The sequence below is a fragment of the Apium graveolens genome, chromosome 6 (genome assembly GCF_009905375.1).
Source record: "Apium graveolens cultivar Ventura chromosome 6, ASM990537v1, whole genome shotgun sequence".
NCBI classification, from domain to species: Eukaryota; Viridiplantae; Streptophyta; class Magnoliopsida; order Apiales; family Apiaceae; genus Apium; species Apium graveolens.
In genome coordinates, this window is record NC_133652.1 from 2,959,169 (window position 1) to 2,974,738 (window position 15,570).

General features: G+C 38.3%; 3 protein-coding genes across 3 annotated transcripts; all 3 read right to left on the reverse strand.

Moving 5' to 3' along the window:
* Window positions 1-6,318: 6,318 nt before the first annotated feature.
* LOC141668894 (uncharacterized) lies at window positions 6,319-8,286 on the reverse strand. Its single transcript, XM_074475948.1, has one exon. It carries the CDS (start codon window positions 8,002-8,004, stop codon window positions 7,168-7,170), a length of 837 nt encoding a protein of 278 aa, XP_074332049.1. The 5' UTR covers window positions 8,005-8,286; the 3' UTR covers window positions 6,319-7,167.
* Window positions 8,287-11,663: 3,377 nt separating this feature from the next.
* LOC141664429 (uncharacterized) lies at window positions 11,664-12,599 on the reverse strand. The gene has a single exon (XM_074470382.1). It carries the CDS (start codon window positions 12,597-12,599, stop codon window positions 11,664-11,666), a length of 936 nt encoding a protein of 311 aa, XP_074326483.1.
* A 269-nt stretch (window positions 12,600-12,868) lies between these two features.
* LOC141664430 (putative mitochondrial protein AtMg00310) lies at window positions 12,869-14,064 on the reverse strand. The gene is made up of 2 exons (XM_074470383.1): window positions 13,740-14,064; window positions 12,869-13,392 (listed from the first exon to the last, which is right to left on the reverse strand). The coding sequence occupies exons 1-2, from the start codon at window positions 14,062-14,064 to the stop codon at window positions 12,869-12,871; spliced, it is 849 nt and encodes a 282-aa protein (XP_074326484.1).
* Window positions 14,065-15,570: the final 1,506 nt, after the last annotated feature.

Genomic DNA, 15,570 nt, shown 5'->3' on the forward strand with positions numbered 1-15,570 from the left:
TAACCTTGATTTCTGCACGGAAATGGATGACTGATTATGAAAAACTTTTCGAGAGCTTCAACTTGATATATGGCACGCTCGAATCGGAGTTCGATAACGCCTTCGTATCCTCGTTTGATTATGAAGAACACGACGATTTATTAGGGTTTTCTCTGTATTTTATTGGTTTCTACTGTTTGATTATGCTTATACGTGTAAAATGAAATAAGAAATAAGTTATTTATATTTATGGAATATTAGTACGTGTTGCATCGTGTTGGATCGAAAAATAAGTTACTTAGCCGCTAAGTAACTACAAAAACGATCTGATTGGATAATGTTTGGATAACCATCATCCTGTTTTGGATAACTATTAAAACTTTTGGATAATTATCAAGATCGGGCTTCTTATAAAACACATTATACGAAGATAATGTTATCGAAATGATTATCGTATCGAAAATTTTGCGCCGGGCCACACACGGGTCAAACCGTAATCCGGATCGAAAAAGTCAAAATACGAAAAATGTCTGGAATTAACAGATTAGGTTAGGAAGAAGTTTTCAGAAGAGTTTTGGGTTGTAAAAACGTAAAAACGATTGAAGGACGATTCCCCGCTTTATAAAATAGTTTTATAATTATTCAAAAAATAATTCATAAATTCATAAATTAATATAAAATCATATAACACTCCAAAAATTACCAGGGAAATACCTTAATTATCTATATTTTATTCTGGACATAATAAAATTAACATACTTATACTTTACCACATATAAACATCCACATATCAATGCCAATCATCAGACAATTCACCAAAAATCACATAATAATCACGTAATAATTATTTATTAATAAAAATAATTACACGCTATGTCCCGGATATTATAGAGTCCCTCGGCCACTGTCACGTACACGACGACGAAAAAAAGTGGAAAAAAAATTCAGTCGAGGAGGCCACAACCACACCCCCCGGCCGAGCTGGGTGGCATGGTGGAAGCCCTTAGCCGAGTGGCCTCCAAGGGAGTCCCTCGGCCACCGCCGCCTACACGATGACGAAAAAAAGGAAAAAAATCAACTGAGGAGGCCAGAGCCACACTTCCCAACCGAACTGGGGGCAAGATGGAAGCCCCCGGTCGAGTGAAGGCAGCCGAGTAGGCTCCAGGGGACCCCCTCTACCACCGTTGCCTAAACGGAGACTAAAAAAAGTGGGTCGTCGCGACCACGGACGAATCTCTCAAAAGAGTAGACTCGGAAGAGAAGGCTCCAAAGGAGCCATTGGCCCTCCATTGTTGAGCCGGTGGGAAATCAGCTTCCCCGTTGCGACCACGAACGAAAATTTGGCTCCCCAAGGCGAACACGGACAAATATTTTCGATGATTTTTCGCCAAAAAATGAAAAAATTTATATTAAATAATTAGCCCGATTAACCGCTATTAAGGCCAATTAGCGTAATATAGTTCATATTTAGCCTCTATCAAGGTTAATTAAAAACTTATGCTCAATAATTAGCCCCGATTAGGGCCAATTAGCCGTAATTAAGGCTAATTAGCGTGATATAGTTCATAATTAGCCTATATTAAGGTTATTTAACACCTTAAGCTCAATATTTAGCTCCGATCAGGGCCAATTAGTCGCGATTAAGGCCAATTAGCGTAATATAGTCCATACTTCGCCAATATTAAGGTTAATTAACAGCTTACGCTCAATAATTAGCCCCAATTAGGGTCGATTAGCCGCAATTAAGGGCAATTAGCGTAATATAGTTCATAATTAGCATATATTAATATTAATTAACAATTTATGCTCAATAATTATCCCCAACTAGGTCCGATTAGCTGTGATTAAGGTCAATTAGCGTAATATAGTTCATAATTAGCCTATATCAAGGTTAATTAACAACTTACGCTCAATTAGCGTAATATAGTTCATAATTATTTATTAATAAAAATAATTACACGCTATGTCCCGGATATTACAGAGTCCCTCGGCCACTTTCACCTACACGACGACGAAAAAAAGTGGAAAAAAAATTCAGTCGAGGAGGCCACAACCACACCCCCCGGCCGAGCTGGGTGGCATGGTGGCAGCCCTTAGCCGAGTGGCCTCCAAGGGAGTCCCTCGGCCACCGCCGCCTACACGGTGACGAAAAAAAGGAAAAAAAATCAACTGAGGAGGCCAGAGCCACACTTCCCAACCGAACTGGGGGCAAGATGGAAGCCCCCGGGCGAGTGAAGGCAGCCGAGTAGGCTCCAGGGGAGTCCCTCTACCACCGTTGCCTAAACGGAGACTGAAAAAAATGGGTTTTCGCGACCACGGACGAATCTCTCAAAAGAGTAGACTCGGAAGAGAAGGCTCCAAAGGAGCCATTGGCCCTCCATTGTTGAGCCGGTGGGAAATCAGCTTCCCCGTCGCGACCAAGAACGAAAATTTGGCTCCCCAAGGCGAACACGGACAAATATTTTCGATGATTTTTCGCCGAAAAATGAAAAAATTTATATTCAATAATTAGCCCGATTAGGGCCGATTAACCACTATTAAGGCCAATTAGCGTAATATAGTTCATATTTAGCCTATATCAAGGTTAATTAACAACTTACGCTCAATAATTAGCCCCGATTAGGGCCAATTAGCCGTAATTAAAGATAATTAGCGTAATATAGTTCATAATTAGCCTATATTAAGGTTATTTAACAGCTTAAACTCAATATTTAGCTCCGATCAGGGCCAATTAGCCGCGATTAAGGCCAATTAGCGTAATATAGTCCATACTTCGCCAATATTAAGGTTAATTAACAGCTTACGCTCAATAATTAGCCCCAATTAGGGTCGATTAGCCGCGATTAAGGCCAATTAGTGTAATATAGTTCATAATTAGCTTATATTAATGTTAATTAACAATTTATGCTCAATAATTATCCCCAACTAGGTCCGATTAGCTGTGATTAAGGTCAATTAGCGTAATATAGTTCATAATTAGCCTATATCAAGGTTAATTAACAACTTACTCTCAATTAGCGTAATATAGTTCATAATTATTTATTAATAAAAATAATTACACGCTATGTCCCGGATATTACAGAGTCCCTCGGCCACTGTCACCTACACGACGACGAAAAAAAGTGGAAAAAAAATTCAGTCGAGGAGGCCACAACCACACCCCCTGGCCGAGCTAAGTGGCAGCCCTTAGCCGAGTGGCCTCTAAGGGAGTCCCTCGACCACCGCCGCCTACACGGTGACGAAAAAAAGGAAAAAAAATCAACTGAGGAGGCCAGAGCCACACTTCCCAACCGAACTGGGGGCAAGATGGAAGCCCCCGGTCGAGTGAAGGCAGCCGAGTAGGCTCCAGGGGAGCCCCTCTACCACCGTTGCCTAAACGGAGACTGAAAAAAGTGGGTCGTCGCGACCACGGACGAATCTCTCAAAAGAGTAGACTCGGAAGAGAAGGCTCCAAAGGAGCCATTGGCCCTCCATTGTTGAGCCGGTGGGAAATCAGCTTCCCCGTCGCGACCAAGAACGAAAATTTGGCTCCCCAAGGCGAACACGGACAAATATTTTCGATGATTTTTTGCCGAAAAATGAAAAAATTTATATTCAATAATTAGCCCGATTAGGGCCGATTAACCGCTATTAAGGCCAATTAGCGTAATATAGTTCATATTTAGCCTATATCAAGGTTAATTAACAACTTACGCTCAATAATTAGCCCCGATTAGGGCCAATTAGCCGTAATTAAGGATAATTAGCGTAATATAGTTCATAATTAGCCTATATTAAGGTTATTTAACAGCTTAAGCTCAATATTTAGCTCCGATCAGGGTAAATTAGCCGCGATTAAGGCTAATTAGCGTAATATAGTTCATACTTCGCCAATATTAAGGTTAATTAACAGCTTACGCTGAATAATTAGCCCCAATTAGGGTCGATTAGCCGCGATTAAGGCCAATTAGCGTAATATAGTTCATAATTAGCTTATATTAATGTTAATTAACAATTTACGCTCAATAATTACCCCCAACTAGGTCCGATTAACTTTGATTAAGGTCAATTAACGTAGTATAGTTTATAATTAGCCTATATCAAGGTTAATTAACAACTTACGCTCAATTAGCGTAATATAGTTCATAATTATTTATTAATAAAAATAATTACACGCTATGTCCCGGATATTACAGCGTCCCTCGACCACTGTCACCTACACGACGACGAAAAAAAGTGGAAAAAAAATTCAGTCGAGGAGGCCATAACCACACCCCTCAGCTGAGCTGGGAGGCATGGTGGCAGCCCTTAGCCGAGTGGCCTCCAAGGGAGTCCCTCGACCACCGCCGCCTACACGGTGACGAAAAAAAGGGAAAAAAAATCAACTGAGGAGGCCAGAGCCACACTTCCCAACCGAACTGGGGGCAAGATGGAAGCCCCCGGTCGAGTGAAGGCAGCCGAGTAGGCTCCAGGGGACCCCCTCTACCACCGTTGCCTAAACGGAGACTGAAAAAAAGTGGGTCGTCGCGACCACGGACGAATCTCTCAAAAGAGTAGACTCGGAAGAGAAAGCTCCAAAGGAGCCATTGGCCCTCCATTGTTGAGGCGGTGGGAAATCAGCTTCCCCATCGCGACCACGAACGAAAATTTGGCTCCCCAAGGCGAACACGGACAAATATTTTCGATTATTTTTTGCCGAAAAATGAAAAAATTTATATTCAATAATTAGCCCGATTAGGGGCGATTAACCGCTATTAAGGCCAATTAGCGTAATATAGTTCATAATTAGCCTATATCAAGGTTAATTAACAACTTACGCTCAATTAGCGTAATATAGTTCGTAACCGTTATTACGGTCAATTAGCGTAATATAGTTCATAATTAGCCTATATACGCTGAATAATTGGCCCCGATTAGGCCCAATTAGTCGCAATTAAGGCCAATTAGTTAGCATAATATAATTCATAATTAGCCTATATTAAGGTTACTTAACAAATTACACTCAATTATTAGCCTGGATTAAGGCCTATTATCCCCGACTAGGGTCGATTATAAGATGTCACCTTATAATTAAACTTTGTTAAGTTTAAAAGTTGATCAATGCTCGATTACTAGCCTTGATGAAGGCCAGTTAACCTCGATTAAGGTTTGTTATTAGCTTTCACCTTATAATTAACCTTGACGAAGGTTAGAAGTTGATTAAAGCCTGACATATAGCTCCGATTAGGGCAGTTCAACACCGAACGCTATCCAAATAGTCTCGTAAAGGCCTAAAAAGTGAAATATCACTTAAGAATGAATTAGTCAATGTGAATATGTAGGTCGCGCCACACTTCATAATATGATCGAACCTAAGAAGGGACGAAACTACCCCCGAGTCGTGATTAGACCATTATAACTTCCACGAAACCTGAGAAGTTTTCCCGAAAGTTGGGAGGCAAATGATATGGATGAAAAGTAATCTGTAAAGACACAATTAATACTGAATTAATTTTGTACTAAAGTTGACTAGTCAAAGCCCGTGAATGCCATGTCCCAAAGTAGGTCATCACGGGCACGACCCAATGATAGTCTTCATAGTCTAGGTAGACCATAACGGCCACGACCCAAAATGGGTTGTGTCACCCACGGGCCAAAATCAGCTACGTGATAGACCCGCCGAGAATAACTGAGAATGAGGTCCACAATGACACCAGCGTTATATCCAACATGGAAACGGACTCCCCCGGGAAGGATTCAGAATCCACCGTCTAGGGGAGTCCTACTCACCATCTAAGTAGGAGACTTGTCCAGCAAGTCTTCCTACCCTAGTCTAACCCTAGACTCAACATCTATATAAAATGGTCTACCCCTTAACCTACCCCTTAACCTATAATTATGTTTTGGCTAAATCCTCGAATAAGGACATAAGCAACTACGTCCTTAGTGTGCCCTTGCCGCCCGAGGGCATCATCATGTATCACGTTTTTTGCTCGATTCTCTACAAAACAGAAATACGTAGGCATCTTGCGAGGACAAAACAACACAGAGATACGTAGGCATCTTTCGAGAACAGTTTGTCCTCGCCGCGAACAACCATTAAAGTTCGAAACTCAACAACCCTAACATTAATTACAATCGCAGCCCTAATTTTTATTTTACAACAATAATTTTATGAATCGAAAGAGTTTGAATTTGGAAATAAAAAAGTGAGAAGTGAGAAAATTTCGAGTAGAACAATTTTCATTTCAATTTCCTAAAATTAAAAATAATGAAAATCTAAAAAATATCTGCCCCTCTAAATTAGTCCTGGGCGGTTGCCCCTCCAAATCATTTACTTATTTTTTATTTATAGGATGGACAGTATCATTTTCATTTACAACGATGGAAGTATGCAAATGCAATGCAACCGAGGAAGTAAATCTGGTCATGCATGTCTTTCATTTACACACACTAACACAAGTGGAATGAAAGCCATAGGATTAACATAGTCACAGAGAGAATCCCCAACAATACATAAGGTGATCATATTACTTTCATAAGCATCCCCTCGCTAGAAAAGATAATCTGGTTTAGTTGAGTTTACAAGTACAATTGACTGAAACAAGAACCAAACATTGAAACTTACACATGACAATGGTACGGTAACCGAAAATATACATCATGTGACCCAAGTATACGCAAATATAAAATGACAGCTAATAGTCTATTACATCAATAATCCATCTTCTGTTTAAAAATATGGATCCAAAAGAGGATAGAACTTCTTGTATAATACTGCATATAACAAACTCATCTTCGATCTCTATCAATCTAACATCATCAACAAGGATACATATACTTGAGATCTGATACTCAAATTACACACACATTTTCTAGCTCAAAAAGGCAAGACACGCAGATTTACCAGTACTATTCAGTGTTTTTTAGCTCATAACTACTGCATAATCGGCTCTCAAGCGCACCTTGATGATTTCCCACCTCGTAGATCTGTCAAACTCAGAATTTGAGACGATAAAAGATAAGCTCTTATGACACTTGTACTATCTCAGAATTTGAGACGATAAAAAATAAGCTCTTATGACACTTGTACTATCTCGTCACATCTCTTACCTCTTTAGCTGCATAACTAGTTTGATACCCTATACAAGATCGAGATATACTGGATATATTTCTCGAGATTCCTATTAATTATATTCTAGATCACAAGATTAACATGGTTACACGTTTTTAGCGACCAAGGCAAAGAGCAGCCTTGACATCCAACCTCCAAGCAAACCCACCATTACTCATCCGCCACACATCACAAGGCACCGTCATTGCACCCAACGAACCTCCATCTTTCCGACAAACCCTAACACGACACGTAAACGACTCACTCATCAACGGCAATAACACCAAATCTTTCATCACAAGCCACACCATCATCTCCCCATTAACCTCTCCAACCATCTCTCTATACGCCTTGTTCGTCCACCTCACCACATTATACCCGTCCGACACAAACCCCGGACACGTGTCCCTCTCGAGACTCCTCACCTTCTCCTCATCATTCTTCCCTAACCCATTCCTATCCACCCACGTGTCCATCACGCATTCTACTCTCACGCATGACCCCACAACTCTCACCGGCTCAGGCTCCGGGAACGCCACGTGTCCTTCACTACTTACTATCTCTTTCCTATCAAAACTCAACCAAATCGGCGCTTTCTTACTCACTCTCACCGGAGATTCCTTCCTCTCCGGAATCTCCGCTAGCAAAGGCAACGTCACCACCGTGTCTCCCCCCGAAGATGAACCGGCAGAACACGATTTCTCCGGTGTCGCCTTCCTTCTTCCCGTACCAATCCTTTTTCTCTTACTATCTCTCACGTACCTTCTCTTAGGTCTCGTATTTTTCACACACAAATCAGCAATCTCGGGCTTAGATCCACCGCCGACAACAGGCTTCGGTGCAATCGGCCTGTATTTAAGCATTATCCTATCAACTTTCGACATATCATTATAACCTCCTCCCCCTCCATACCTAGCTATACAACACCCTCCTCTACCTTCCATGTTCACCATAAAACACGGAAACACACAGGCTAACCTAGGCTGAAATTCCGAGAACAATTAAATTTATATGTAAATATTTTTGTAGAGTTGTCAGTTTAAATATAGTACTCAATACACAGATTTACGGAAACAGACATGCTAACCTAGATTGAAGTTTCGAGAACAAAATATATTTGATTTACGGGGCTAACTTACGCTGAAACTCGGAAAACGTAGTTTATATGTTCTATAACTGTGAATCTAGGTGTGTAGGAATGTGTGTATCGAATGTTGTAGGGGAAAGGGAAGAGGCTAGGTTGTGTGATATAAAGAGAGCTGGTATAAAACGTGGCAGAACAGTAGCATAAACAGCGCAGAGCTCTGATTGGTTGAAACATAGACGTGGCTAGACAGAAAGTGGGGCCCACATTGATAGGTATAGTACGATTGGGCAAAGAGACAGCCAATAGGAAGGCAAGGAGTGTAACATACTTGCAACAGAAAGGGGACACGTAGGGTAGTTAGTGTTGAAGTTCGTGCAGTGATAAATTTTAGAAATGAGACATCTGGGTGGACCTTGATGCGGTTTACTATTAGTGGAAAGCTGAGATTGTGCCACGTGTTGGACTGCCAACTTAACTTGTGTATGTATGCATTTTACTCATAATATATCTAGGGTTGCACAAGAAAAGGGAGATGGTTCATTGGTCTCGTGATCTTTAGATATAAATAGTGTAACTTTTTTTTACAATTTTATTTTTTTGAATAAAAATTAAAATATTCAGCTTTTATTAAGAAAAAAAAAGTTATAAAAATAAGTTACATAACAATATTTTTTATGCACCGTGGAATTGAAAAGGACTTAGAGAGTACTCCCTCCGTCCACGAGGATGTTTACATCTCTGGTGGGTACGGAGACCAATATATATATAAAAGTATGTAAAGTAATAAAAAGTGATGAAAAGTGGTTAAAGTAGTGGGACCTATTAATATTTAATAATAGATTTGAGAGAGTGGAGGAAGTTAGTGGGTGTAATAGTGTTTTATATTATTAAAAATTTACTATTTTTGGAATGTAAAGAAATGGATGGAACGGCCCAAAATAGTAACCATAAAGAAATGGATGGGAGAGAGGGAGTAATATGTTGTATCACTAATACTATGTATAATCACGAGCTTCGTATTTTTATATGAAAACTTATTTTTACAGATTTTATGGGAGGAATAATATAATTGCAACACCATATAATATTACAAACGTTATCGGGAGATCAATTCTGCACTTGGTTGTATGATGTGCCAATAAACGTACAATAAATTCTAAGAGGACATTTTCTTGTTGATGCTCGGCTTATTAATAATGATGAATCATGTATGTAGGAAAAATTGTCATCAATAAAAATAAGATAATTTATCAAAAATACAAAATTTAATACTTAGTGTGCACAGAAGTATATACAAGAAAAAATGTTCAAAAATTAATATAAAAATTAATTTATTTACATTTATCCAACCTAACTCATCCGGTCGAGACTCCGAGAACTTACATATAAACCTAAGTTTATATGTATGAACGTAGCAATAACCTAAGTTTATATGTATGAACGTAGCAATGTATCATATATTGGAAATTTACTTTCAATAACACTTGTTATATTGGCAATTAGTAACGTTCGAAAGTTTTAGCACAAAATGCATAGTATAAAAAATATTCTTCATAATTACTTTTATCAAATTTCTAAATTATTCACTTGACTTGACGATTTTTTTTAAAAAAAAATTATATTTTTTAAACTTTGAGTGAGACACATTCATATATTTCAAAATAATAATAATAATAAAATGTAATATTTAATTTTATAGAACCCTTGCTATACAACACGCTCCATCTGAAGCTCATTAATGAGTGAAACAACATATCACAACATATCATAGGTAATCATGAATTTTTTTTCTCTCGTATATATAATAAATAAATTGCGATAATATTAAAGACGGACGAGGCTTTTATATATACCATGTCAAATAATCAAATCATATATCATAAGAGATTTTAATATTATATTCTAGCAATTCTTTTTTAAGTTATTTAATCGATTAATTACTTGTGCTGATGGATCTTTTCCAGAAATGGGTGGATACAAAGAGTGGATACAAATGTTCTGGATTTGGAATTGATTGAGAATAGACCGGCGTCGACCAACTTTTCTTCTAATTGGCCTGCCCTAAAGGGCATAAAATTTATGTTGGAGTTGACAAAACTGCCCTTTGTTTCACTTGTTGGGGTATGTTGTGATGAAAGTAAACTAGATTGAGATTTTTTCAAATTAAGTAGGAATCTAACTTTGATTAAACCGAATAGACATGTGACTGCTGTCCTTTTACATATCAGGTCATTTTCAATTGTGGTAGCTATGGGGAAAGATGCCTGTTGTCTGAACCAATCAAAGCATGCTGCCTGTTTTTGTCCCGTTAAGGCAAGGGGTATAAATGGTATACCAATCTTGTGATTTGTGATGGACAGTTGTATTCAGTAGGGTTAAGTTAGGTTTAGAATAGTACCAATCACCAAATGCTGGTCACACACTTGGGCTTATCCTCTCATCAAGAGCTTCTCAATTATATTCTGGTTCATTTTATCATCTTCATTTGCTAATTAATGTATGAGAGAATTGCATTTTGTACCCTTTTTTTCGGTCAAAATTTATTTTTTATGCTTATTTTCATAAATTGCAGTTTACATCCCCTACTTTGAAATCAGCTTCAAGTTGCACCCTTTTTGCCAAATTTTGTCAAACTTTTTCCCAAATTATTGTCTTCAACAACATATATAATCTATTATTGAAGATAAAAGATGAGATTTATTGTCGAAGACAACAATTAGGGCTAAAAAATTAGGCAAAAAATGTGCATGTTGAAGCGAATTTCAAAATAAGGGATGCAAACTGCAATTTATGAAAATAGGTATACAAAATTGAGTTTTGGTCAAATATAAAGGGTGCAAAATGCAATTCTCTCTTAATGTCTCCCTCTCTCTCATTGATGAGTATGACACGGATGTTAAGAAAAATTATAAATTAATAAAAAGAAGTAAAAATATGGGTAAGGTGGTGAAATCAATTAATAGAATGTCGTGACAGAAAATAGTGAATGTAATTAAATGTAGTTCATTTTCATTTTTATATTATAAAATTTACAATTTTTGAAATATATAAAATTTAGAGGTACGGTCCCAAAAGAAAATTGTATAAAAATGAAGGGACTTCCCCGTTTTGACTTGGACATGAGTATGTGCATGTAATTCATTGGTCAAATTGTGTGTTCTATTTTGTGTGCATAAAAAATTTCAAAATTTTCTTCACAATAATGTTAATTTCCAAGTTTCCCCCGGGAGAGAATAGTATACAAGATTCGAAAAGAAAAACCTTATTAATTTTCTATCCATAATTCTTTTTGCAAAAGTGGGATGTTTAGGATTTTTTGTTTCCTTTTTCTTCCGTCTGTTCTACTCTTTTTTTTTCTCTTTTTTCGCATAAAAACTCTGGAGCACAACTTAAAAGAAATAAAGTCTGCAACTCTCAGGAAATATGGCGGGTATAGAAAATTTAGATAAAACAGCTCTGAATGAGATAAAGTCTGCATGAACCAGGGGTATGGTGTGTTTTTTTTTTAATAAAATCGAACTTGCATTAGATAATGGAATCCAGCTCCAGCGAGCGAACAAGAAAATTAGGAGGAGTGACAAACCAATCTCCTACGTCTGTCATAGAATATGCAGCATGTGCTAGGACATGGGCTACATTATTCGCATAATGAAATGCAAAACTAAATAGCACTTGATTTATATGCTTACTTAAACCAATACAATCGATCACAATGGTATCAAACAAAGAACTCCCTGTACTTCCATTGCAACTGGCAGCTAAGGCATAGCAATCTGTTTGAAACTCACAATGCATATATCGATTAATCACCCAAGAGAGTACCTCCTTAAGAGCTAAGGCTTCAGCTTCACGAGGACTCCATTCTCCTGGTAACTTCATTACACGAGATGCAACAAAAGCACTCTGATTATCTTTGATTATTGCTGCAACTCCAATCCCACCCATTATAAACACCGTTGCATCCACATTTATCTTAACCCACCCAGTTGACTGCTTCGACCAGACCCTATCCCCAACCTTTCCTCCAATCTTCATGTTCTCTTCTCTTGCTTGTGCTTCTGCCCATTCTCGAAATAAACAGTTGGTTGTGTTTCTTACACCAAAGATAGAACCATTTGCACGATCCCAAATCCATTTGTTTCGACAATACCATAAACTCCAGCATAACATCGTCACTTCTAAGCACTGGTCTTTAGAACCCTGGTGAAACACACGATCAAACACTTCTTTTGGAGTTTCATGTTCTGTACATTGCACCAAAGATTGTAACCCCACTACATGCCACATAGTCAGAACAAAATCACAAAGAAATATAGCATGTAAATTCGTTTCAACTGCAGAATGGCACCATGGACATGTAGGATTCACATCAACATGTATGTTGTATAATGCTGCATTAGTAGGTAGACATTCCTTACACAACCTCCATAATACGTGTGTCACCTTTCGAGGTAATTTCATAGCCCAGATTTTTTCCACAACCGTTTATAATCGTCAACACATTCCCCTTGCATAATTCTATAACAACTCTTTACAGTAAACACTCCTTTGTCCTCCAATAACCAATACCACGAGTCATGTGATACATGTCTGGGCAGAGGTATGCGTTGAATCTTCTCACAATCTCATGCTTCAAACAAGTCGTTAATGTCTTCCAAATCCCACCCATTACCCTCATTTGTCATCAAGTTACAAACTTTAATGTTCTTCAATTGGTCATAAACAGTTGTTCAAATATAACCATTGGATACATCTGGTAACCACGGGTCACGCCACACCAACGTGTTCTCCCCATTTCCAATTCTTCGACGAGCTCCACTTTTTAGTACCTCCAACGCTGCAACAATTCCCCTACATACATAGCTAGGATTATTTCCTAAATCAGCATTTAAAATATCAGCTTGAGGATAGTACTTAGCCTTCATGACTGTACTAACTAATGGATTCGCTTCCAATAGAAGTCTCCAACCTTGTTTAGCTAGCATTGCAGTATTAAACTTCTTCAACTCCTTTAATCCCAGTCCTCCAAACTCCTTTGACACACACAATTTTTTCCATGTAATCCACTTGACACCCCTGCCTGTAGCATTACCCCATAAGAACGCATTCATTTTTCGTTCAATCTCATAACATATCGCATCCAGAATCAAGAAAAGACTCATCCAAAAATTCGGAGTAGTTTGTGCTGCTATTCCAACCAGTGTCAATTTCCCAGCTTTTGACAATTCCTTATTACTCCATGATTGCAACTTCGCTGGATTTTATCACTTATAAATCCAAAAATCTATTTTTTGCTTCTCCCCACATACATGGGCATGCCTAAATACTTCCCTGGTTTATCCTTTACATTCATCTCTAACATCTCACAGATTTCTTTTCTTTCAATATCACCAGTATTCGCTGAACACAATATCCGACTTGCTAAAATTTATTTTTTTCCTTGACAAACGCTCGTATTTCTACAGAATACTCACCATATTTCGTGCTTCGGTACATCTGGCTTTGAAAAACAGATAACAATCATCTGCAAATAGCAGATGTGTTATACTCGGAGCTCCTCTTGCCACTCGATAGGCATGTATCAATCCACTCTCTTCGTACTGACGTAGTATCCTGTCAATCCTTCAGCACAAACTATATATAAATAGGGAGATATTGGATCTCCCTGTCTAATTCCCCGAGTCGGATGCACTTCACCAAATACCTTCCCATCCCTCACAAAAATATACGAAACTGTCGTTACTAATTGCATGACTCCAGCTATCCAGTATTGAGGAAACCCCATCTTTCGTAACATAAGCTCAACATATCTCCATTCCAATCGATCGTATGCCTTAGATATATCAATTTTAAGTGATGTTACACCATCAGCCCCTTGTGTTTTTCTATGAATATAGTGGTTAAGCTCAAATGCCCAACATCGCATTATCTGTAAGGAGCATGCCCTCAATAAACGCAGATTGATTGGTAGATATGATGGAGTTTAGACATAGTTTCAAGCTGTTAGCTACTAATTTCGACAAAATACGCATGATCACATTACACGGGGATATGAGACGTAAGTCTGCAACCTGTTTTGGGCACTTCACTTTAGGGATTAAACATACCAACATTTTATTAACTTCATCTGGCAACATCCCCTATTCAAGAAAATCTTGACAAAACTTAACAACATTTGCACTTACTATGTTCCAGTAAGTTTAGAAAAAATACGGGTTAAGGCCATCTACACCCGGTGCTTTTTCAGGATACATGGCAAAGACTGCCTCTTTTACTTCTCTTTCTGTTATCTGTTACAACAATTCATTACTTTGCTCCTCCGTAATATTTTTAAAGTTAATTCGCTCTGACAATTGCTCATCTGTATTTTTCGCCAAGAATATTTCTTCAAAATACTTCACTATAGTGTTCTGGATATCATCCTCTGTGTCATACCAGGCACCATCTGCATCTTTCAACCTTCGAATTTTATTATGCTCCTTCCTTGTGGAAGCAAATCTATGAAAAAATCGAGTATTAATATCCCCATGCTTTAGCCAATATTGTTTGGCTCTTTGACTCCAAAACACCTCATATTTCTCCAATAACTTCAAATAATTCCATCTCGCCTCATTATACATTTTCACACCATACGCATCCCTTCTAGATCTCAAATGTTGCATCTCCTTTCGATAAAACGCCAGCTTAGTTTTAAGATGCCTTATTAAACCACCTCCCCACTCTTCCAATTTCAGAAAATAATTAGTTAGCTTTTGCATCATATTTTGAGTCCCAAAATCATTCCAACAATCCTGAATTATACTTCTGCACTCTGTCTCATGAATCCACATGTTCTCGAATCGAAATCGACGACCTTTAGGCATGTACACTCTCCTGTTTAACTACAAATATAATGGCATATGATCAGATGTCGAAACCTCATGTACCTGCACTACAACACTTGGGAATAAATCAATCCATTCCTTGTTTGCAAAACCTTTATCCAATCTCTCAACCGCCCATTTATCAGTTCCTCTAAATCGTTCCCAAGTAAATTTCTCCCCCTCATACCCCAAGTCCACCAGTTCACAGTCATTTATAGCTTCTGAGAAACCACTTAGTTAATTACGAGGATGACCTTGACCTCCTTCCTTCTCGTCTGCTGTCATTAAGTCGTTAAAGTCACCAATAATACACCATGGCGGCATAGAACTTGTGGCCAATTGTCTTAGCATATCCCAAGCTTCAGTCATCCTCCCTCGTTCTGGATAACCATAATACCCCGTGTACCTCCATCTTCCCAATAGTTCATGAGTAACTTCGAAATCAATAAAATTTTGACTACTATTTGTTACTACAATGTTCCCTTCGTTCTTCCAAAATAATGCCAAACCACCCTCATGCCTCCGAGCCTCGACAGTAAAATGACCTACAAAACCAAGTTTAGTTTTAA

Excerpts from the sequence above, each read along its gene's own strand:
- LOC141668894 (XM_074475948.1), bottom strand. The coding sequence starts at position 8,004 with ATGGTGAACATGGAAGGTAGAGGAGGGTGTTGTATAGCTAGGTATGGA.
- LOC141664429 (XM_074470382.1), bottom strand. The coding sequence starts at position 12,599 with ATGAAATTACCTCGAAAGGTGACACACGTATTATGGAGGTTGTGTAAG.
- LOC141664430 (XM_074470383.1), bottom strand. The coding sequence starts at position 14,064 with ATGCGATGTTGGGCATTTGAGCTTAACCACTATATTCATAGAAAAACA. Across the intron at positions 13,393-13,739 it reads ATTGACAGGATACTACGTCA|CGAAGTTGCAATCATGGAGT; the intron begins GTACGAAGAGAG and ends GATAAAATCCAG.